Source organism: Myxocyprinus asiaticus, chromosome 22 (genome assembly GCF_019703515.2).
Source record: "Myxocyprinus asiaticus isolate MX2 ecotype Aquarium Trade chromosome 22, UBuf_Myxa_2, whole genome shotgun sequence".
Classification (NCBI taxonomy): Eukaryota; Metazoa; Chordata; class Actinopteri; order Cypriniformes; family Catostomidae; genus Myxocyprinus; species Myxocyprinus asiaticus.
Window position 1 is genome coordinate 9,790,377 of NC_059365.1, and position 23,791 is coordinate 9,814,167.

Here is a 23,791-nt window from a genome sequence, read left to right on the forward strand (position 1 = left end):
CGGGTAGAATTCAATGAAGCTGTCAGTTGAGGACATGTGGGGTGTCTATTTCTCAAACTAGAAACTCTGATGTTCTTATCCTCTTGTTTAGTTGTACATCTGGCCTTCCACATCTCTTTCTGTCCTTGTTAGAGCCAGTTGTCCTTTGTCTTTGAAGACTGTAGTGTACACCTTTGTATGAAATCTTCATTTTTTTGGCAATTTCAAGCATAGCCTTCATTCCTCAAAACAATGATTGACCTTAAGACATGCCAGTGTATTGCATACTGTGGCAACTCAAAAACAAACACAAAGACAATGTTAAGCTTCATTTAACAAACCAAATAGCTTTCAACTGTGTTTGATAGAATGGCAAGTGATTTTGTAGTACCAAATTAGCAATTTAGCATGATTACTCAAGGATAAGGTGTTGGAGTGATTGCTGCTAGAAATGGGGCCTGTCTAGATTTGATCAAAAGTTCCTTTTTTTTTTTTTTTTTTTTTTTTTTACATCAGTAATGTCCTGACTATACTTTGTGATCCACTTGAATGCCACTTTGGTGAATTAAAGTTCCAACTGCCTTCCGAAATAGCAAAATCTGTACATTATTCCAATTATATATATTAAATAATAATTCGTATTATTATTATTATAGAGCAAAGAATACTAACATCTGGCTTAGAAAAGGCACTCATATAATAAGAGTATTCATTCATATAAAATAATATTTAAATATTCCAGTCCCTTGTCTGTGTTTACAAGTGTAGGTTTGATACAGGTGGAGCAGCTGTTCACTTTCAAAGAACTGCGCCGGTTTGCTTCGGGATGAATGACCGCCTCCAGCGAGCCCTGACTCCGCCTTCCGCAGGGCTGCGTGTCGCTGAACGGAGAGAGAAGCAGGCAGTGTGAGGGAAAGAGCCAGAGTTCCTGACGCGGCCACCGGCACCTCACTGAAACACACCGACAATGGACCTATTCGAGTTTGACTTCTTCAGAGACTGGGAGCTGGAGCAACAATGGTACGTCTTAGTGTTTACTGTTTGATTTCCATTCAGTTTAATGAATGCATTGTCTTTGTCATGCGCTCCGCTGTTTGAAAAGCCGATCTGACGTGGTCACATTCCGAAATACGAGTGAAGCCCATTATGACGCATGATAGCGGTTGTGTCTTTAAAACATTCACAGCATTTTTGGGTATCGTAGACGCGTTCCGAACGCGCGTTCGCAACGCGCCCGTGATGCCCAAAATGATGTCTATGTGGGTTTTGTAGTGCTGACTTTGTTCTGTCTCCAGCGATGTCCTCACTGTGTGTTTATTAAGATGCACTTATAACAGATCATTAGGACATGCTTTAATTACATACCCTCTGCGTAGATGGATTGGGTATTGTTATGGTTCACTGAATTATTCTGTGTGAAACTACATAAAAGAAACAAAGAGCAATGTATGCACACTACTTTTGCTCAATAGGTACTTTAAATTGGCATTTTCAGATTATTATTGTTATAGATTGTTATTATATTGTTATTGGGTTATTGATTAGATTATTATGTGGAAAAAGTCCTACATCAGTCAAATGGTTACACTTGTATACTATTGTTCATGTTACAGTGTAATTACAATGTAAATAATGAGTAATATAAATGTAATTACTACGTAACTAATTTGTGAGGCAATTTTCCAATTCACGCTGTTAGTGTTATTGTTACTGTAATTAATTATACTTAAATGGACATAGTTATGCATTGTGTTGCCATTCGAATTGGAAATGTTTGCAAAATGCCTTTATTGCTTATATGAATAAAGACACTATAAAAATTCAAAGACATATTAAACATGTATATCATTTTTTAAAATTTTTTTTTAGCAGTAGTAAGAAAGTTGTTTGCCTTATATAGATGTAATTTGCAATAAACCTCTACCTGCAATGTGTTCATTGGATTATTTTGTTAATATCAATAACTTTGCCATACAAACAGAATTATTTCTGATTAGTTTGGTGGATTTTATTGTTATTGTAAATGTGGGCTGTCAGCTATTGCGTCCCCTGCTGGCTAGGGCTAAATATCTTATGTATGTCTCTGTGTACTTTAAAACATAATCTGTCAATACAAAATTACATAAACATAATTTTCTACCCAAAATCTTTTCATATTTTTAAACACACTATATCCCCACCATGTGGCCAAGTACAGTATGGAGTGCAGATATTAATCCATACAAAGCAACATAGCAGGGAAAACTGAAATACACAATGAAACCCAGTCATTGATTTGATCTTTTATCACTTGGCCTATACTGACAAATTGGTGTCTACATACAGTATATTGATGACTTAAAATAGTTTATACTGTACGTGTGGTTTGTTGTTTTATTTAGGATAAAACAAGTCTTTTTCCTTTGTTGCCTCCCATTTTCAATACCTTCCTCTGGTTTTATCCTCTTGTTTTTAACCTGTCTTGCACATAAGGGTTGGTATCAGTAGCATTGTGATTTGTAGAATATGGTTTTGAGGCCAACATATTCTTTTTATATTGTTCACCTGGTTTTTATCTTGTTAGTAGGACAAATGATTTTGCCACAGATTTCTTTAAAGGAGAATGATCATGTGTTTTCCCTTTTGGAATCTCTCAGTTCCTTTATTTAATAATAATAATAATAATAATAATAATAAAAATAAAATAAAAAACAAAACACTGCCACACTTTTCTGTTGCATTTTTCCTGTGAGAATTTAAATGAGAATATAAGTCATCTGAGCCGCACTCAAATGCTGTAGCTGTCAGTACTTTTGTCTTGGCAGTCGCTGTGTAAAATATGGATAGCTTATATATATTTATTTATTTTATTTTTTTTTTGTAAGTGATGGCATGCTGAAATGTTGGCATACACTGTCTATTGTCTCATAAGTGAGGAGTCTTCATAATCAATAATGCATTTAGCTCTTCATATTGCATGTAGTCACTACAAAAATATATTTCAACAACACTTTAATGTTAAAAGATAAGGTTAAAGGTTATCTTTATGCTCCGTGCTGATATTAAATCTATTCTCTCCCAGGAACAGCTATGGGCAAGTTGCTTATTACTTCTGCAGTGGTGGCAATTTTGACTTTTGTTGCCACATTCATAACCCTGAGCTACCCATTAAGTCTGTGAATATTTATGAGGGTATTTAAAAAGCCATTTTTGTGTGATATGTTTGCATGGTTTGGGTTTTTAAAGGCAGTGCATTGCCTTTAGTGTCTGCAAGTGCTGTACATAGACTATCAACTAAACAAAAAGGTGTTAGAAATGGATGGATGAATGAACGTTCCATGTTTTCTAGAGATATTACAGTATATCAACGATTCAGTAGCCTGTTTGTGAAGATGCTCAGTTGTCCTGGTCATAGTAAATGTTCTTGTAGATTATTCGGAACAACTGGACGTATTTCTCTGTAGCTCAAGATGTTTCATTCACTCATCAAGTCCACAAATGATGATGGCACTTGATCAGAATATCTACAAGAAAATTCACTGTTATTGTATTTAATGCTTGCTGACTTATCTGATGGCCCAGGGCTGTACTTCAACAACATTGATTTGATCTGATCTCCCTTGTGTTGCTTTGCAGTTGGATGTAATCAAGTCAGAATAAGTGGTGCAAAATTCAGTGATGTGCAAAATAAGTTCAATGGAGGACAGCACCTTATTTGGAGACAAAGGTTATTGTAACATGCTTTTCCATGCTGGCTCAGCCACAACATGAATGGCACAATTATGTTGGCTGTTCATTTTTACAAAGTCAAATAGCTTTGAAGTGTGTTTTTCAAGTAATTTTGTGACAATAATTGCTCCTCTCTTTGTGTGGTGTGTGTTTTTTTTATTTTTTATTTTGCCAAATCATTTACAGATATGAGAACTTTATTTGTCATAACCAGTGTATTTGGATTAGGGAAACGGAGCTATGGTTAATGAGTTTTTATATGCCTATATTTTATAGGTTTGCACCTTTAGTGGTAATAGAAGACCTTGTAATTAGGTGCAGCCATTTATTGTGACTTTCTTTTCATTTGGCGGTACTTTATGGCTGCCCTGAGAATAATACCAGGAGGGATTATTCAATGAGTCAGTTGCTCCTTTTTTTCTCTGTTACTTGGCATTTCTCAGCAGGGATTTCTGTCCCAATAAGTCATTTTTATATCCTGGTGTTAAAATGTGCAAAGCCTCATACTTTTGCTGAATGAGATGTTCAACCTCGGAGAATTTGTTTTGTATATGGAGACACCAACAAGGCTTTTGCTTTGTGAATCGTTATTCTGAAAACCTTGAAGCTATTTTGGTTGATGATTTTACCAATGGTTTTATCAGGCCACAGTTTATTAAAGGGCAGAAAGCTACACCATGATTTGACCAGATGAAAGAATAACAAAAAATAAATAAAATGAAAGTATTCAGGAGTTGTTACACTTTTTACTCCAGGGAATATTTCTGAGGGAAGGTTTATATTTAAAAGTCAAATATAGATAAATAGAATTGTATATAGGCATATACAATAACATTTTGGCTACAAAAAGTTACAAACATTTCCTTAGTTATTGCCCAGGAAATAAGATACACTTCATTGGACCCACTGGGGGGGGGGGGGGTTGTAATTTGTCACAATGGAATATGCCATTTAACAGCTTATTATAGGCTTTTTAGCTAAATGTAAACAGTAAAACAACTATAAAACAAACCAAAAAAAAAAATTTAATTCATGAATTGTGTAAAATGATAACATTTCAAACACATCACCTTGCCCCAATATAAATCTTGCCCTTAAAGGATTAGTTCATCCAAAAATGTAAATTCTCTCATGATTTACTTACCTTTAAGCCATCCCAGATGTGTATGGCTATCTTTCTTCAGCAGAACCGAAGTGAAGATTTTTATAAGCACATTTCAGCTCAGTTCCATCAGGCTTCTGGCTGTTTGATGGTCCAAAAGTCATATTTAGGCAGCAGAAAAGTAATCCACATGACTCCAGTCAATCAATTAATGTCTTCTGAAGCAAACTGATAGATTGGTGTAAGAAACAAATCGATAATTAAAACGTTTTTGACTTTAAATCGTTGCTTTCAGCAAGGAAGTACACCATCCCAACTCTAAAGCATGGGGGTGGCAGCATCATGTTGTGGGGGTGCTTTGCTACAGGAGGGACTGGTGTACTTTTCTAAATAGATGGCATCATGAGGAAGGAAAATGATGTGGATATATTGAAGCATCATCTCAAGACATCAGCCTGGAAGTTAAAGCTCGGTCGCAAATGGGTCTTACAAATGGACAATGACCTCAAGCATACCTCCAAAGTTGTGGCAAAATGGCTTAAGGACAACAAAGAAAAGGTATTGGAGAGGCCATCACAAAGCCTGACCTCAATCCGATAGAAAATTTGTGGGTAGAACTGAAAAAGCGTGTGCGAGCAAGGAGGCCTACAAACCTGACTCATTTACACCAGTTCTGTCTGGAGGAATGGGCCAAAATTCCAGAAACTTATTGTGAGAAGCTTGTGGAAGGTTACCCAAAATGTTTGACCCAAGTTAAACAATTTAAAGGCAATGCTACCAAATACTAACAAATTGTATGTAAATATCTGACCCACTGGGAATGTGATGAAAGAAATAAAAGCTGAAATAAATCATTCTCTCTACTATTATTCTGACATTTTACATTCTTAAAATAAAGTAGTGATCCTAACTGACCTAAGACAGGGAATGTTTTCTACAATTAAATGTCAGGAATTGTGAAAAACTGAGTTGAAATGTATTTGGCTAAGGTGTACAGTGCATCCGGAAAGTATTCACAGCGCTTCTCTTTTTCCACATTTTGTTATGTTACAGCCTTATTCCAAAAATGGATTAAATTCATTATTTTCCTCAAAATTCTACAAACAATACCCCATAATGACAATGTGAAAGAAGTTTGTTTGAAATCTTTGCAAATTTATTAAAAATAAAAAACGAAAAAAATCACATGTACATAAGTATTCACAGCCTTTGCCATGACACTCAAAACTGAGCTCAGGTGCATCCTGTTTCCACTGATCATCCTTGAGATGTTTCTACAACTTGATTGGAGTCCACCTGTGGTAAATTCAGTTGATTGGACATGATTTGGAAAGGCACACACCTGTCTATATAAGGTCCCACAGTTAACAGTGCATGTCAGAGCACAAACCAAGCCATAAAGTCCAAAGAATTGTCTGTAGACCTCCAAGACAGGATTGTATCGAGGCACAGATCTGGGGAAGGGTACAGAAAAATTTCTGCAGCATTGAAGGTCCCAATGAGCACAGTGGCCTCCATCATCCATAAATGGAAGAAGTTTGGAACCACCAGGACTCTTCCTAGTGCTGGCCGCCTGGCCAAACTGAGCGATCAGGGGAGAAGGGCCTTAGTCAGGGAGGTGACCAAGAACCCGATGGTCACTCTGACAGAGCTCCAGCATATCTCTGTGGAGAGAGGAGAACCTTCCAGAAGAAAAACCATCTCTGCAGCACTCCACCAATCAGGCCTGTATGGTAGAGTGGCCAGATGGATGCCACTCCTCAGTAAAAGGCACATGACAGCCCACCTGGAGTTTGCCAAAAGGCACCTGAAGGACTCTCAGACCATGAGAAACAAAGACTGAACTCTTTGGCCTGAATGGCAAGCGTCATGTCTGGAGGAAACCAGGCACCGCTCATCACCTGGCCAATACCATCCCTACAGTGAAGCGTGGTGGTGGCAGCATCATGCTGTGGGGATGTTTTTCAGCGGCAGGAACTGGGAGACTAGTCAGGATCGAGGGAAAGATGAATGCAGCAATGTACAGAGACATCCTTGATGAAAACCTGCTCCAGAGCACTCTGGACCTCAGACTGGGGCGAAGGTTCATCTTCCAACAGGACAATGACCCTAAGCACACAGCCAAGATAACAAAGGAGTGGCTACGGGACAACTCTGTGAATGTCCTTGAGTGGCCCAGCCAGAGCCCAGACTTGAACCCGATTGAACATCTCTGGAGAGATCTGAAAATGGCTGTGCACCGACGCTCCCCATCCAACCTGATGGAGCTTGAGAGGTCCTGCAAAGAAGAATGGGATAAACTGCCCAAAAATAGGTGTGCCAAGCTTGTAGCATCATACTCAAAAAGACTTGAGGCTGTAATTGGTGCCAAAGGTGCTTCAGCAAAGTATTGAGCAAAGGCTGTGAATACTTATGTACATGTGATTTTTTTCGTTTTTTATTTGTAATAAATTTGCAAAGATTTCAAACAAACTTCTTTCACATTGTCATTATGGGGTATTGTTTGTAGAATTTTGAGGAAAATAATGAATTTAATCAATTTTGGAATAAGGCTGTAACATAACATAATGTGGAAAAAGTGAAGCGCTGTGAATACTTTCCGGATGCACTGTATGTAAACTCCTGATTTCATCTGTAAAAGCCCCAGATGGAGGTGAAGTAAACAGGACAGAAATATATTACTTTTGCATAATGCAAATCTAATAATCAGAATAATAATGATAATTCAGCATTATATTATTATTATAAAACCTGACGTGTCCCACAGTAATAATTTAGTATTATGCAATGTTCAGCTGGGGTTTCAAAAGTAAGTCAGTGAAGTAGCTTTGCACACCTTGTTCATTCACAAAAACGTATTAGTAAAAACATTTGAAGGATATTTTAAATAATGAATATTTAAAAAAATGCTTATATTAAGCTACTATGTATCATTTGAAATTAAATATAAATATAAAGTGCATATCAATGAAATTATTTAATTTCATTCTCCCTTGTGTTTATTGAATGAAAAACGAATTATTTTTAAATAGATTTTTATTGAATGTCTTTAAAATATTGAATCTACTTGGCTACAATGGCTGTTTGGATGAAATGATGGTTTCTCTGATTAAACAAACAACAACCTTTGAGCCATTTTAGAGCAAATACATAATTATCAAGATATATTTTAAATATTCTCAATAGGCTGAAAAATATCGTGATATCATTTTTTAAGACATATCGTCCAGCCCTAGTGTGTGTGTGTGTGTGTGTGTGTGTGTGTGTGACAGACCTCCGCCTGAAGAGACCTTCATGAAAGCAGTTGGTAGGTGTAACATTCTCTGCCAAAAAAAAATAGTTTTAACCGGCAAGTGAGACGCTGGCTTCAATTAGAAGACGCGACTCACGGCACATCGCCAAATATAGAAACCAGTGATTGAAAGAATGTCCTGTCAACCGTCGCAGCTGCTTAGGACAAAAACTCTGATTAACATAGAAAATATAACTTTTATTGCGTGTCGTTTGGCGTCTGAGTAGGGCACGGCATGACTGCAGCTACCTTCAGCCCCATCTCTCTGTTTGATTGAGGACTCTGGTTCAAACAAATAAGACGTGTTGTCTAAGTTCTGTTCTCTAGTTTGTGTGCATCCATGTTGTGTTTTCTGTTGTTAACATTGCTGGTGGTCTTGTTGAAGCGAAACAAAATGAGTTTTCAGAATGATTTTACATAGCAAAAAAGTAATCCACATTACTCCAGTTGATCAATTAATGTCTTCTGAAGCAAACCGATAGATTGGTGTAAGAAACAAATTAATAATTAAAAAAGTTTTTGACTTTAAATCGTTGCTTTCAGCAAGGAAGTACACCACCCAACTGTAAAGCATGGGGATGGCAGCATCATGTTGTGGGGGTGCTATGCTGCAGGAGGGACAGGTGCACTTCACAAAATAGATGGCATCATGAGGAAGGAAAATTATGTGGATATATTGAAGCAACATCTCAAGACATCAGCCAGGAAGTTAAAGCTCGGTCGCAAATGGGTCTTGCAAATGGACAATGACCCCAAGCATACCTCCAAAGTTGTGGCAAAATGGCTTAAGGACAACAAAGTCAAGGTTGTGTTTTCTGTTGTTAACATTGCTGGTGGTCTCATTGAAGCGAAACAAAATGAGTTTTCGCTTGAACGCCCATCTCGCGAACGGCTACAGCATTCTGCTCTCGTGCAGGGAGCTCTAAAGATCACATGCAGGCTGTCTCATGAACGAGCACGAAGACCAACAGTCATTGAAGATTTTCACTAAATAATACATTAGATTTTGGTTTGTTTCTCACCAAACTTTATCTTATTCCTTCAGAACAACACATAAGTCGCATTCAATAATTTATTAGACTTCTGAATTATACTTTTGTGTTCTTCTGAAGCTTGAAGAGGTGGTCACCATAAACTGCTATTGTATGACATCACTGAGCACAAAAAAATTCTTTTTCACATTTTTCCCCTTTGTGTTAAGAAAAAGAAAGAATGTCATATGGGGTTATAACAACACAGGGGTGAGTGAACAATGACTGAATTTTTATTTTTGGAGGAATTAACCCTTTAAAGTTAAGTAAATCATGAGAGGATTGTCTTTTTTGGTTAACTAACCCTTTAACTTACAATTATGAAAATACACGTCCTGAGAACACAGTTAAACTTTTTGGTTAAAATGCACCTTCATGAGGTCAGTTATGATTTATTGTGTTTACTTGTTTACCCAACAGCTACAGCAAAAATATGATGGTATTGAAATTTTACACTGTAAAAGTGCAAACTGCAACTGTTACATAAATGACCTATCTCTCCTATCTTTTTTTTATTTATTTTTTTTTGTAATCTAATGTAGCCATGTTTAGGCAGTGATGTTAAATAAAATTTTTGATTTGAATAAAACCAGTTAATTTTGATCACATGAAGCACATTTTTAGATTATTATTATTATTATTTTTTTTTTTTTTTACAGTGTAGTTTTGTTGATAACATTTACAAAGATAGTGTTTTGAACTAGGGGTTTGAAACCAACATACAACACCGTTGCTAGAGAAAACACACATTTCTAAAATTGAACTTTTGAATCAAAACCTTTAAGTTACTAAGGCTGCATAATATGGAGGAAAAATTTGATATATGCGATAAGTTGTTGGAAAATGCGATATGCATTACAATAATCCTGTGACAATGTCATTGGAGTGCACAGAACATCGGAACCCCCACTGCCCAAGTAAACTGAAATTTATTGGAATAAAAACCACCATCTATCCCAGAGGTCACAAACATAGTTGTCTTATGTTCCAAATGAAATATAGACTGTGTATAATATGTACATATTTCCCATTAGCTATGCAGCAGATATTAAAATTAATCTTTTATTATTTTTTTTTATTTTTGGTAAAAAACATATAAATATAAAGTTAATTGCACCATATTGTGATATATCCTGAAATAATATGTTGTAAAATATTTTATTTAATTTTTAAACTGTATAATATGTTCATATTAATTTCAAATTTAGTTCATTCAATGTGGGACTTTTATTTAAAACAATTATGTAGACTTGCTTTCTGCTTTGGTTTAACATGCTTGTCAATCCACGCTGAATATGAGACTGACAGGAATGATTTCACGGGACAATCTATTAATTGAAACCCATCCTTTGATATATCCACAGACCACAGTAGCCAATAAACAAGCCAAGTTTGAGTTTGTATACCGGCGTCTGGTCTCATTATTATCTGAACACACACAATGCAGAGTGAAAGCACAGGACAGCGGCGGTTACAACTATGTACAAATTGTGACATGCTTCATCATTTGACTCAGTGCCTATGCACACTGCACTCACACACACCACTGAATTACTGTATTTAAATCATTCCCATATCTCAAACCCTTGCAATATGCATATTGTGATATGTACATTTGTGATATTCCGATAATTCCGATAAATCTTGCAGCCCTAATAGTTACCGAGAAATAACTCTTGTAGCAAATGAAAAATTCTTAGCACCACAATAAAGCATTTATTAAGTTAAATTCAGTTGTTCTGAAACTGGGGACACAATGTTGTGAGAGTGTTACAAACTAAATGTTCTGTTTTGTTGTGAAAATACACTTTGTTTCGCTTTATTGTGGTGTGTGTGTGTGTATGTGTGTTATGTCCACTCTGTGGCACATTGTGTGCCATTTCTAGTCTGTACTCGCTCCAATGTTGTTTAGTCACAGGGATTGAACATTCTCCATAGTCATGGCACAGATCTGCCACATTTCCCAGCTTTCCCTGCCTCCACCTTGACCACAGCTGGAGACAATATATCACACGGCTTGCTCAAGGAGATGTGATGGGTGCCAATCTCAGTTGTGCCTGACTTGAAAAGGCAGCCAAGCCAGGCTGTGCCCAGCACATCTCTGCGGCCGCCACACAAGCGAGAAGGTGCAGCAGTTGGCATGCTGTTTGTGAGAGAAGGCTGCCAAGCGTAGTGCCCGCGGTCTCATTTTGCCACCTGCAATAAGAAAGCCAAATGCTGTGGCATGATAACGTGGCAAGGTTGGCACGGCAGTCAGGTTATGTGGAGGGACAAAAGGTGATGGCCTGCCACCCTTCTGCCCTTGGGTTCTGCACGCAATTAACAAGTTTCACTGAAGGAACGGCAGTTGATAGAACTGTGAATTTGTGGGGTTCCAAGGCTAAGGATCTGTAGACACAAATATGAATTTATACATTCAAGCTACAGTCAAAGTTTGTAATTTTTTTAAGGTAAAATGTCAAGCGACATATACAGAGACAACTATACATTAAAGGAATATTCTGGGGGTCAATAAAAGTTAAGCTCAATCAACAACATTTGTGGCATTATATTGATCAATACAAGAATTTATTTTAACTCGTCTCTCCTTTTAAAAAAAGCAAAAATTTGAGTTCCAGTGAGGCACTTACAATGGAAGTGAATGGGGCCAATCTGTAAACATTAAAATACTCACTGTTTCAAAAGTATAGCCACAATACGTAAACAATGTATGTGTTAACATGATTTTAGTGTGATAAAATTGCTTACTTACCTTTTCTGTGTAAAGTTATAGCCAATTTTACAGCTTTGTTGCCATGACGATGTAATGTCAGCAAACCCTGAAACAACTGTAAAAATGATGATTTAGATAACTTTAGAGCTCAAATAACTGAAGTTTTAACCGAAGAATTAGAAAGCTTCACATTTCTGCCTTTAAACCCTCCAAAATTTGGCCCCATTAACTTCCATTGTAAGTGTCTCACTGTAACCTCTATTTTTGCTTTTTTAAAGAAAAGGACAGACAAGTCAAAATTATTTTTTGTGGTAATCAACATTATGCCACAAACGCTGTTGATTGTGCTTAATTTGATTTTAACCTGGAATATTCCTTCAAGTAAGTTATTTGTAGGTTGATTTCCCTAAAAAGTGTAAACATTGTGGCTCCATTGGGCTATAAAAACTTTGCTCTGTTTGTGAGTATCCCGACCAGCCCATCACAGCAACATTGGTTAAACCAGTGGTGTGAGTTTGGGGCGGGACTATCTGTTACTCTGACCAATATTAGATGAGATGTTCCTCAGGTGTTCTGGTTGGTTGCTACTATGGTGGTAGGTTGTTCTAGGTGGTTGCTAGGTGATTGTTTACTGGCAAAGGCAAAGGAGCCCACCAAATTTAAATGTTTTTTTTTTCCTCATCCCTAGATACGGCTCGGGTCCTTCCTTCATTGTGGGATTTTTTGCCCATTTTATCGTCCACCAGGTGAAAAAAACTTTTCTGGTCACTTAGAAAAGTAAAAGCATATCTCTCCTTAACAACCTTCATGATTTGAGATATCATTCATGTTGACAGCACAAATAGTGCAAGGCTATTCACACTGAATTTTAAGAGCAATAGTGATGTCATAGCCCATTTGCCACAGCGAAATCCAAACCGATTTTTTCATTATATGTCACATTGTTGCTTTTAAATGTGTTGTGAATACCATTTCATGTTGTTTTTAAGCACTGTTAGACTATTGGGCTCATAAATTCTAGTCTTGATGTCTAAGTGGAGTTCAGATAATTTCTAATCTTGTCTACAATTGCACACTTAACATTCTCTCAATGTGGTTTGCAAAATATTAATATCAGAAAACCAGTTTTTAACTAATTTGATCACTGACTTGATTGAGAACCAAATCACACCAAACCTTATACAGTTCTAATTTACCTAAAGTTGGCACACTCTTGATTTATAGTGGCAGTGTACCACAGGGCATTAAATGCTAATTGTTCTAACACAGAATAGTTCAAGTGACACAAGGGCCCATGTTGAAAGGCTGTCCTTGGGGAAATCATCAACCGCAGGCTTGTTAGAGTAGGGTCTCTGGATGGCTGTCCAGCGCTAAAGAAGTTATTAACTGAGCACTGATTACAATAGACCCAATAAGGGCTGCGGTAATGGCCCTGTGAATTTGAATGCTTTAAATATCTGCTTCATTTAGCCTTAACCATTTTGTTTAGACAGAAGCAATGTGCACGTCAATATTGTTTTGACTCAAACATAAATGATGAAAAAATAAAAAATAAAAAATACTTAAATAATTAAATAAAGACAAGTTAAATTGCACCAATTAAATGTTTGTATTATGCACATTTTTGAGGAATTCTAAACAGTTTTTTAACAAGTTTTAAAACCAATAAATCATTGAGGCAACGTTGTAGTAATTTGGTATTAAACATGAATATGCTAGTACTATGTACAGATTTTTGGGGGGATTAGTTTTCCTTATTGAATCTAACAGGGTAAGACTCTGAAGGACTTAAAATATTAGGGCTTTGCTTCTAGTATTTATGAAGACATCAAAGGTTGAGGTTTTCTTTAAATGAACATCAAATGAATCAAGAAAACAGATATTTCATCAATGAAACAGTAACAATAGACCCATAATGAATGTCTCTTGACTTCCTTTGGTCGACAAATTTCTGCAGCTGCCTGATTGGCTGGATTACATCTGAAGATCAGGTTAATCAAGCTTCATGCTTCAAGCTTCCAGCTTACCTTTTGCCACCAAGCAATTTACTCTACTACCTCAAAGGTCACTGCTTCCATTCAAAGCACTCTATGACAAATATGATGATTCAATACAGGCATGCGGGCATCTGTAGAGCGCTTTTTTTTTTTTTAAATCTCATTTCTTTCTGAGAGATGAATCAGTTTGTCTTTTAAACTGACCTTTTGCTTTGTAAGCCAAAGGGAATTGCAAATTCTTTTTTAAACCCCTTATTCTAACAGCTGTCTGGATGGAGCAATATTTGGATGTTACTTCTTCCAGAATGTGAGAGGCACACTCTGTGCTTATTGCTCATTTTCTGAGTCAAAGATATTGGAGGTAAAGGAGCTTAATTTCAAGAATCGACTGCTGTAGCTCACAACACATCAAATGTAGTGCAGCATACACAACTGTCTCACCAGGATTCATTGTGAATACAATCATATGCTGAAATCTAAAGAACTCTATACATGACTCTTCAGTTGCATGTTTTTAACTTTGTTCTGGGTTGAGCATTTTTACCAAGGGCTGGTGACATAGCAAGTTTGAATATTCTCACTCAGTGTGCTGTTTCTCCATAGTTTTTCTATGTAACATGCGCTGCAGTTGTGCCACCTCTGGCTGTTTTTTCAGCATCTCACGCTGGTGCGACACATTTTTAAGATGACGTGTCAATTTAAAAGAACTTCAACTTTTAAAAGCTCATCTTGAAGGGGGGCCTGGGTAGCTCAGCGAGTTCGAATCCAGGGCATGCTGAATGACTCCAGCCAGGTCTCTTAAGCAACCAAATTGGCCCAGTTGCTAGGGAGGGTAGAATCACATGGGGTAACTTCCTCGTGGTCGCTATAATGTGTGGTTCTCACTCTCGGTGGGGCACGTGGTGAGTTGTGTGTGGATGTCGTGGAGAATAGTGTGAAGCCTCCACATGCGCTACGTCTCCATGGTAATGCGCTCAACAAGCCACGTGATAAGATGCATGGATTGACGGTCTCAGACGCGGAGGCAACTGAGATTCGTCCACTGCCACCCAGATTGAGGCAAGTCACTACGCCACCACGAGGACTTAGAGTGTATTGGGATTTGGGCATTCCAAATTGGGAAGAAAAGGGGTGAATATCACTTGAGACACTTTCATTCTAGTATATTCTTTGCATCTTTTACACATTTGGTCTGTAAGACGTGTTAGTTAGGCTAGTGGTAGTCTTCAGATTTCACATAGCGTGCAAAGGGACCCGTGTTTAAATCCTGATTTTTTTGTTTGTTTTTTTTTTGTTAAGCCAAGCAAAATTGCTGCTGAAATTAACAACCAATGATCACCATGCATTTTCGTTGTATGGTAAAGAGTAGCTTTGACATTTTGACAGTAACTCCTTTTGTGTTCTACAAAACAAAACAAAAAAAGGCCAAAAAATTTCGAGAAATATTAATGACAAAATTTTCAGGGTGACAATTTACAATAAGGTACTTCTGTATATGTTAACATTCAACCCAATCTCATGAAAATTCGTACATATTTTATGAGTTGGCTATTTCGTATGATTTCGTACAGGTTCATTTGTATACATTTGTACGAGTTCATCACGTGCAAATGCCCGGATGTCTAATATGGAAGTAAGCGTGAGTTTCGCGCATGAGTCATTAAGGACATGCTTATTAATATTATGCCCTTACCCAAACCACTTATCTATTTCAACATTCAAAATCCATTTGGCCTAAAAATTGGATGGGGCACATGCCGTCTTATGTGATAGAGAGACAAAGAGAAAAAAAGCATATTGCTGTGTTAATATGTATTTATGTCAGGATTTGAGTGTGTGTTGATGTTATTCGGAAGAGTCTAGGCTGGACAAACAGCGGCCGTTGTCTGGCTTCAGCATGGAAAAATGGAACCTTGTTTACAGTATATGGAGACAAACAGTCATAGGGAGCCACAAAGCTGCTAAAGAGCAAACACGCCTGCCAACAATCCCAACCACACAACACTCTGTCAGTCACCTCCAGCTGTCTACCTATTTTCACAGCACATGCTAATTTGTCCCATTAAACAGGCTCATTCACATTTTGTGCTAAAAGTGACCGATAAAATGACAAACAGTGTTGTCATTTGAGCTGCTGCAGTGCTCTGAAAGTCCCCCGGATTTTATTGTTTGATAAAGATCGGAAAGGAATACACATCTTTATCAGAGAGTGAAAAGCAGCGATAAGAAAATGAATTGAAGCCAAAATACTTTAAATGGAAGATTCTCCCTGTGAGAAACTCAAAAAGCTGTTAAGAGGCATGAGTAACAAAAGGGGCACCAATGTAATGCAACAAATCCTATCTGAGGGAGAAAGTTCTGGAGAGCACTGCATTTCACAATATGATGTTAGGTTGAGGTGAGCATCTAACTTTGACCAAGGAAAGGTAGACAACTAGTCAAAAGATTAGATGCACCAGAATGATTTCACAGTGAAAAACAGTAGGTTGACTTTTCTTTTGGTAAAATCGGTCTGTGCTTACTGAAATTGGAAACACTGCCCCCAGTGGTCAAAGTGTTGTTTGGCGTTGGGCATGTGTGAGCTCCATTTTTCAGGTTTAATGTCCATAGCGGGGCGCCAAAAGTGAGTTGTGAAGCAAGTTGTTTTCAGCTGTACAGGCTGTAATGAAGAGGAACGCATATATTAATAAACTGTAATCCCCAAACCTAACCATCAGTGGAGTAAAAGTTTTTTTTTTAGAGGTGCAGCCTCGAATTACACTCGTCACTGATTATGCGAACACAGTTACTTCCAGGTTTCAATGGAGGATATGAACCCAGGTCTCCCACGCTGCTGATCCAATGTGCTTCCGGTCGTGCCACAAGGGAAGGTAAACACACTGGAGCTGATTAAAAATTGTCTGATAGGGGGGCTGATCCTAAGGTACTGGCCTTCTAAGAAACAACATGCCGACTTTCTGTGTGATCATGTTAGATACACTAAATTTAAATGACTAAATTAAGTTTTTCTCTTGATATTTGTTGTAGACAAATATAAATTGTAACTGCTCATGAATTTCTTTCCAAAACTAACATTTTAATTAAAAAGTGAATTGAAATGGGTGAAATGTTGAAAATATAAGACTGGATAGTGAAGGAAAAGCAGCCAACAAGTGGCCAGCATACAGCACTTGGGAATTGGACTCAAGATGGCGCCGAGTATGGCTGCTGCGTTGCGAGCTCCGACACAACATAGTAGTGTTTTGTTTGTTTTGTTCACAATTCTTATGTTTTTTGTCTTGGATGTTGTCTGCCTTATTGTCTACGACAGACAAACACTTTTGGACATTGGTTCAGCAATTTCACACCATAAACCGGACTTCACATTCCTCAATGCCGACCCGCTGTTTACAAACATGCAAGCGGAGCCCTTTGTCTGGGCAGCACGGCCGCGGAAACGCAAAAGGAAAAGGGGAAACAGAGCCGGCGTTCTCATCAGAGTAAGACACCGCGCAAATCGACCCCCGCTACCCAGTATTCTACTGGCAAATGTTCAGTCTCTGGATAACAAGCTCTGCGAGCTGAAAGCGCGGATCTCTTTCCAACAAGATACAAGGGACTGCTGCATTATCTGCCTTACAGAAACTTGGATGTCTGCGGAGATTCCAGACTCAGCCATTGAACCCACGGGGTTTTCCGTGCACCGAGCGGACAGAGCGAAAGACCTCTCAGGTAAAAGCAGAGGAGGTGGTATGTTTTATGATCAACAAATCCTGGTGTGATCAGAGGAACGTACATTCTATCAAGTCTTTCTTCTCTCCTGATCTGGAATTTCTTATGCTTCTGTGTCGACCATTCTGGCTACCGAGGGAATTCACAGCGGTCATTATCACAGCTGTGTACATTCCCCCACAAGCCGACACAGACCAGGCACTCAAGGAACTGTATGGGAGTATAAGTGAGCAGGAAACCGCGCACCCTGAGGCCGCGTTCATTGACCGGGGACTTTAATAAAGCCAGTTTAAAATCAGTCGCATCAAAATACCACCAGCACATTAGTTTCAACACACGAGGGGACCGGGTTTTGGACCATTGCTGCTCTCCCTTCCGGGATGGCTACAAATCCCTCCCCCGCCCACCATTTGGCAAATTGGACCACTCTTCCATTCTGCTTCTGCCCGCTTACAGGCAGAAATTGAAACAGGAAGCACCCACCCTCAGAACGATCCAGTGCTGGTCGGACCAATCAGATTCTACGCTACAAGACTGTTTTGATCACACGGACTGGGAGATGTTCCGGTCCGCCTCTGATGACGACATCGATCTTTACGCTGATAGCATAATGTGTTTCATCAGAACGTGCGTAGAGGACGTGGTTCCGACCAGAACAATACGGATCTATCCAAATCAGAAATTGGATTAATAGCAATGTTCGCGCGGCACTTAATGTGCGGACCTCCGCTTTTAATTCCGGGAACGCGGAGGAGCATAAACAAGCCAGTTATGCCCTCCGAAAAACCGCAAAACGCCAGTACAGGAGCAAGATTGAAGGACAGTTTAACACCACCAACTCTAGAAGCATGTGGCAGGGAATTAACATCATCACAGACTTTAAAGGGAATAAAAACTCCGCCATGAACACCGCTGCCTCTCTCCCGGATGAGCTAAATACTTTTTAGGCTCGTTTCGAGGGAAATAACACCTCCCTCGCGGAGAGAGCTCTCGCGGCTGAAGCTACAGAGGTTAGTTCACTCTCCGTCTCTGTAGCTGATGTAACCCGATCCTTCCGACGGGTGAATATCCGCAAAGCCGCGGGCCCAGACGGCATTCCGGGCCGCGTCATCAGAGCGTGCGCGAACCAGCTGGCTGGTGTTTTTACGGACATTTTCAACCTTTCCCTCTCTTTGTCTGTAGTCCCCACATGCTTTAAAACATCCACCATTGTGCCTGTTCCAAAACAATCAAAAATAACTTGCTTAAATGACTGGCGTCCTGTTGCTCTGACCCCCATCATCAGCAAATGCTTTGAGAGACTAATCAGAGATTACATCTGCTCTGTGCTGCCTCTCTCTCTTGACCCGCTGCAGTTTGCTTACCGCAACAACCGCTACACTGATGATGCCATTGCATCTACAATACACACTGCTCTCTCCCACCTGGAAAAAAGAACACTTATGTGAGAATGCTGTTTGTAGACTACAGCTCAGCATTCAACACCATAGTGCCCTCTGGGCTTAAACAGCTCGCTGTGCAGCTGGATCCTGGACTTCCTGTCAAGCAGATGCCAGGTGGTTAGAATAGGCAGTAACATCTCCTCATCACTGACCCTCAACACTGGAGCCCCGCAGGGCTGTGTTCTCAGCCCACTCCTGTATTCCCTGTACACACATGACTGTGTGGCAACACATAGCTCCAATGCCATCATTAAGTTTGCTGATGACACGACGGTGGTAGGTCTGATCACTGACAATGATGAAACAGCCTACAGAGAGGAGGTGCACACTCTGACACATTGGTGTCAGAAGCACAACTTCTCCCTCAACGTCAGTAAGACAAAGGAGCTTGTGGTGGACTTCAGAAGAAAAGACAGAGAACACAGTCCCATCACCATCAATGGAGCACCAGTGGAGAGAGTCAACAGCTTCAAGTTCCTGGGTGTCCACATCACTGAGGAACTCACATGGTCCATCCACACTGAAGTCGTTGTGAAGAAGGCTCATCAGCGCCTCTTCTTCCTGAGACGGCTGAGGAAGTTTGGAATGAACCGCCACATCCTCACACGGTTCTACACCTGCACTGTAGAGAGCATCCTGACTGGCTGCATCTCCGCCTGGTACAGCAATAGCACCGCCCACAACCTCAAAGCACTGCAAAGGGTGGTGCGAACTGCCAGACACATCATCGGAGGTGAGCTTCCCTCCCTCCAGGAAATACATACAAGGCGGTGTGTGAAAAAAGCTCGGAGGATCATCAGAGACTCCAGCCACCCGAGCCATGGGCTGTTCTCAACGCTACCATCAGGTAGGCGGTATCGCAGCATCAGGACCCGCACCAGCCGACTCCATGATAGCTTCTTTCCCCAAGCAATCAGACTTCTGAACTCTTGATCTCCCATGATCAAATACATCAGCACTGCACTTTATTACCCTTACTCTTATATCTCACACCGGACTGTCATAAATTATATTATTATTATATTATATTCTCTCTTAACAACTGACTATCAACCGACAGCCTGAATGTCAATACAGTACAATACTGTACATTCTATATATACTATTTATAGTTTTTTATATATTTTTATTTTTTATTTTTATTGAATAATGTGTATCTATATAGTGTATTGTATACTGTACAGTGTATGTTATTATTTGTATATTGTTGAGTGTAATTATGTGTATATCAGATGTTTAAATTGTGCTGTGTTAATTTGATGTTATTGTAAATTGGTATATGTCTCATCACTGTCACAACTGCTATGTTGATCGGAACTGCACCCAAGAATTTCACACACCATTGCACTTGTGTATATGGCTGTGTGACAATAAAGTAATTTGATTTGATTCCATTAGTGCTGTTTAAAAATACTTTTTGAACTCTTGGTTGCCTATATTGTAATAGCCAAGGAACATATCTTGCCCATTCATAAATTAAACATCTTTGAGAAACAACACAATAAATCCATTCAGGATGACATGTTGTTTTTTTTTTTTTTGTTTGTTTTTTTCATTTTATACTTTTCATTCAGTCAAAAACAAGCAAATAATTTGCCACCCTACAATCTGTCTTCAAAGTGCGTTATAGTGTATTTGTTGTACTTTATTGATTGTTTCTGTTTGTCGTTCTCTTTTATAAATTTATTTCACATCACACTTCTCTGTGAATGTGGCAAATGGCTCTATTACTTTAGTCAGCTTAGATTAGACAGCACGTCTTATGCAGGAGACATTTATAGGACAGTCTATTATTCCATCAAGAGCTTCAAACGTAATGTTTGTCTATGTCTGTGTGACGGCATTAATTGCCAGGCATTTTCACACTCAGGTATGAGAATGTGTCAGATGCTGCTGAAGTATTGTAATGCATATTCATGCATAAATAAACAGCAATGAACTTGTTTGACATGCTGACACCTTCATTGTTGCGCCTAGCTGAGTTATTGTCGACTGTTGCATAATAATGATGATAATAGCAGTGTTTTCCTCACAACTCGGAAACCTTTGTTGACACCAATCATTCAGTCAAAGCAGGTGGTGCCATTTCTACAAAAGCTTTAGTTTTTTTTTTTGTTTTTTTTTTCTGAATTTCACATTTCTCAGAGTTTCTCATGGAATGTGTTTTCTGTTACACAGGAAGTTTTACTTGAATTGTACCCCTCTTGTTTTAATCTATAACATCTAGCTACAAGCTTTATGTTTCAATCAAGCCATTCTTCCCTTTCAATGGGAACTTCAGTGACTATCAATTCTCTAGAGTGAAAGTGTGGATCATTTGTTTGACTGTTGGAGTTAGGTTGTCATCTTCTAGAAAGGTGTCTATTGAATGTGCCTCAAAATATAATGACTAGCCTGAATTTTATTAATGTTATATTACATTTTGTGTTGAATTTGCACCACTGGGAGATTAAAGAAAGTAAAACAAAGACAAAGCAATTAATTAATTATTTGTTTACATTTTATGAAGAAAATGTGAGCAGTGCTTGCCCATGCTTATGGGCACAATGCTAGGGTGTTGTGGTTTCCAGGTGTTACTAAACGATTGTTAATGCATTCTGAGTTGTGTTTAGCAACAATTAAATTAAATAAACTGTAAAATAAAGACATTTAAGAAATTAAATATAAAGAAAGTAATGTATTCATTACATTACATGAAAAAAATGTGAGCAGTGCTTGCCCATGCTAGTCACCACCACAAGCTAGGCTGTTGTGGGTGATTTCCAGGCTCTTACTAAATGACTGTTAAGGCAATCTGAGTTGTGTTTAGCAACAACTGAAGTAAAGAAACAGTAAAATTAAGAAAAAAGTAATGTATTACCTACATTTTTTACATTATCTGAAGAAAATGTGATCAGTGCTTGCCCATGCTAATCACCTCCATAATGCTAGGGTGTTGTGTGTGGTTTATAGTGTGTTACTATACGGTTGCTTAGGCATTCTGAGTTGTGTTTAGCTATAATTGAAATAAAGAAATAGTAGAATAAAGAAAACAAGTTATGTATTAACTACATTTTTACATTATCTGAAGAAAATGCAAGCAGTGCTTGCCCATGTTAGTCACCAGTTAGTTTCCAGGGCGTTAATATACGGTTGCTATGGTGTTCTGAGTTGTTTTTAGCAATGATTGAAATACAGAAACAGTAAAATAAAGAAGAAAGTGATGCATGAACTAGATTGTTATACTGTCTGAAAAATTTGTGAGTTTTGTCCCATGCTAGTCGCTGCCATGATGCTAGGGTGTTGTGAGTGGTTTTCAGGTCGTTACTATACCATTGCAAAGGTGTTCTTTGCTGTGTTAAGCAATGGTGGAAGTAAATGAACAGTAAAATAAAGAAAAAAGTAATGTATGAACTAGATTTTTACATTTTATGAAGAAAATTTGAGAAAGCTTGCCCATGCTAGTAGCCACCACATGGCTAGTGTGATGTAGGTGGTTTCCAGAGTGTTACTACTGTATATCAATACTTAGGTGTTCTGAGTTGTTTTTTGCACATTGCTGTGACAGGTGTTGTTGGCGGTTGCTAGTGTCTACTGTGTGTTTGCATGATTTGAGGTATCCTTCATGTCTGTATCACTAACAGAGTGGGACGAAATACATGCTAAAGTTTAAAGGAGCTGTAAGCGGTTTTAGCCATTCTGGAACTTCCACAAGACTGGGCTGTTGAGTTAGACACGCCCCCTTCTTCCAGAACATCAGCCCTCCTAATATAGAGCATTGAGATGACACCAACAGTAGAACAGTGTGTCTTCTCATGGTTGTCAAACACAACAGTAGAAAAATAGCACCCTTAACTCATAACTGTTATGAGTCTAAATATGACATTAAACCTGAATGTTCCGCTTCAGCTGATACATTATGAGAATGTGCAAAATGATTGACAGGCAGAAAGCTCATCAAAGTCTTCTGATTAGCTGATCAAAAAATGTGTCCACAGCCCGTGGTCTCATTTTTGTTTGCTGTTTACACAGTCTAGTGCTGTCACAGAGGCCGGTGAGAAATCTCAGGACACATATTTCAGTGATATCTTTCAGGGAGAATGAACATTTTCTGTGTACCATTCCATAAACAAAATCGCTTAACGCCCATTTAATACTTGGGTTTAGGGGTTTGTTAAAATGCTTGCCTTAGCAATCACCACTTGTTATTTAACTGGACATTTTTTCTTTTACAACAAGTTTGCTGAACTGAATTGGTTTGACAATGGACAATATTTTTTATAGCATTTATTAATCTTGGTTATTTTTATATTTATATATTTATTTGTACAAATGAACACAAACCAAGATTAATAAAAATATTGTTCATTGTAAGTTCATGTGATTTACTGTGTTAACTAATGGTAACGTATACAAGCTTTTTATAAAGTGCTACCATTAACTCTTATTTTTAGTGTTTAGACTGTTGACTTTCCGCATCCCCCTATTTCCTGGAAAATCAAACCTTTTAGTTACAGAATCACCACAGGGAGGTCATGCTAAAGGGCCCAGTAAACCAGCAGACACAGGAAGCCGAGGCTTCAGAAGTCAACAGAGGAATGATCTAGATGGCAGAGGAAAACGTCATAAATTCAGTGCTTATGGCGATAGAGCTTGGCTCTGCTGATTTATGACCCATTGCTGTTTTTTCCCAGTGTGCTGTTCCTCCTCCGCCATGGCATTGAGTTATTACCCAAAGTGTGAGCAACATACCTGTTAGAGATCAATTCTCCACTTTCTCCGTTCGCAGGGACCTGCTTGACTTCCAAGAAGCTTCATGTTTTGCAGCTTTACCCGT

The 23,791-nt window shown here is 38.5% G+C and overlaps 1 protein-coding gene across 1 annotated transcript in view; it reads left to right on the plus strand.

The window, feature by feature from the left end:
- The first annotated feature begins 892 nt into the window (after positions 1 to 892).
- LOC127412578 (AF4/FMR2 family member 2-like) overlaps positions 893 to 23,791 on the plus strand; it is a 282,293-nt gene continuing 259,394 nt past the window's right edge. Inside the window, exon 1 of the mRNA XM_051649043.1 lies at positions 893 to 999. Within this exon, the coding sequence (XP_051505003.1) occupies positions 947 to 999 (53 nt within the window). The 5' untranslated portion in view covers positions 893 to 946. The remainder of the gene's footprint in view (positions 1,000 to 23,791) is intronic.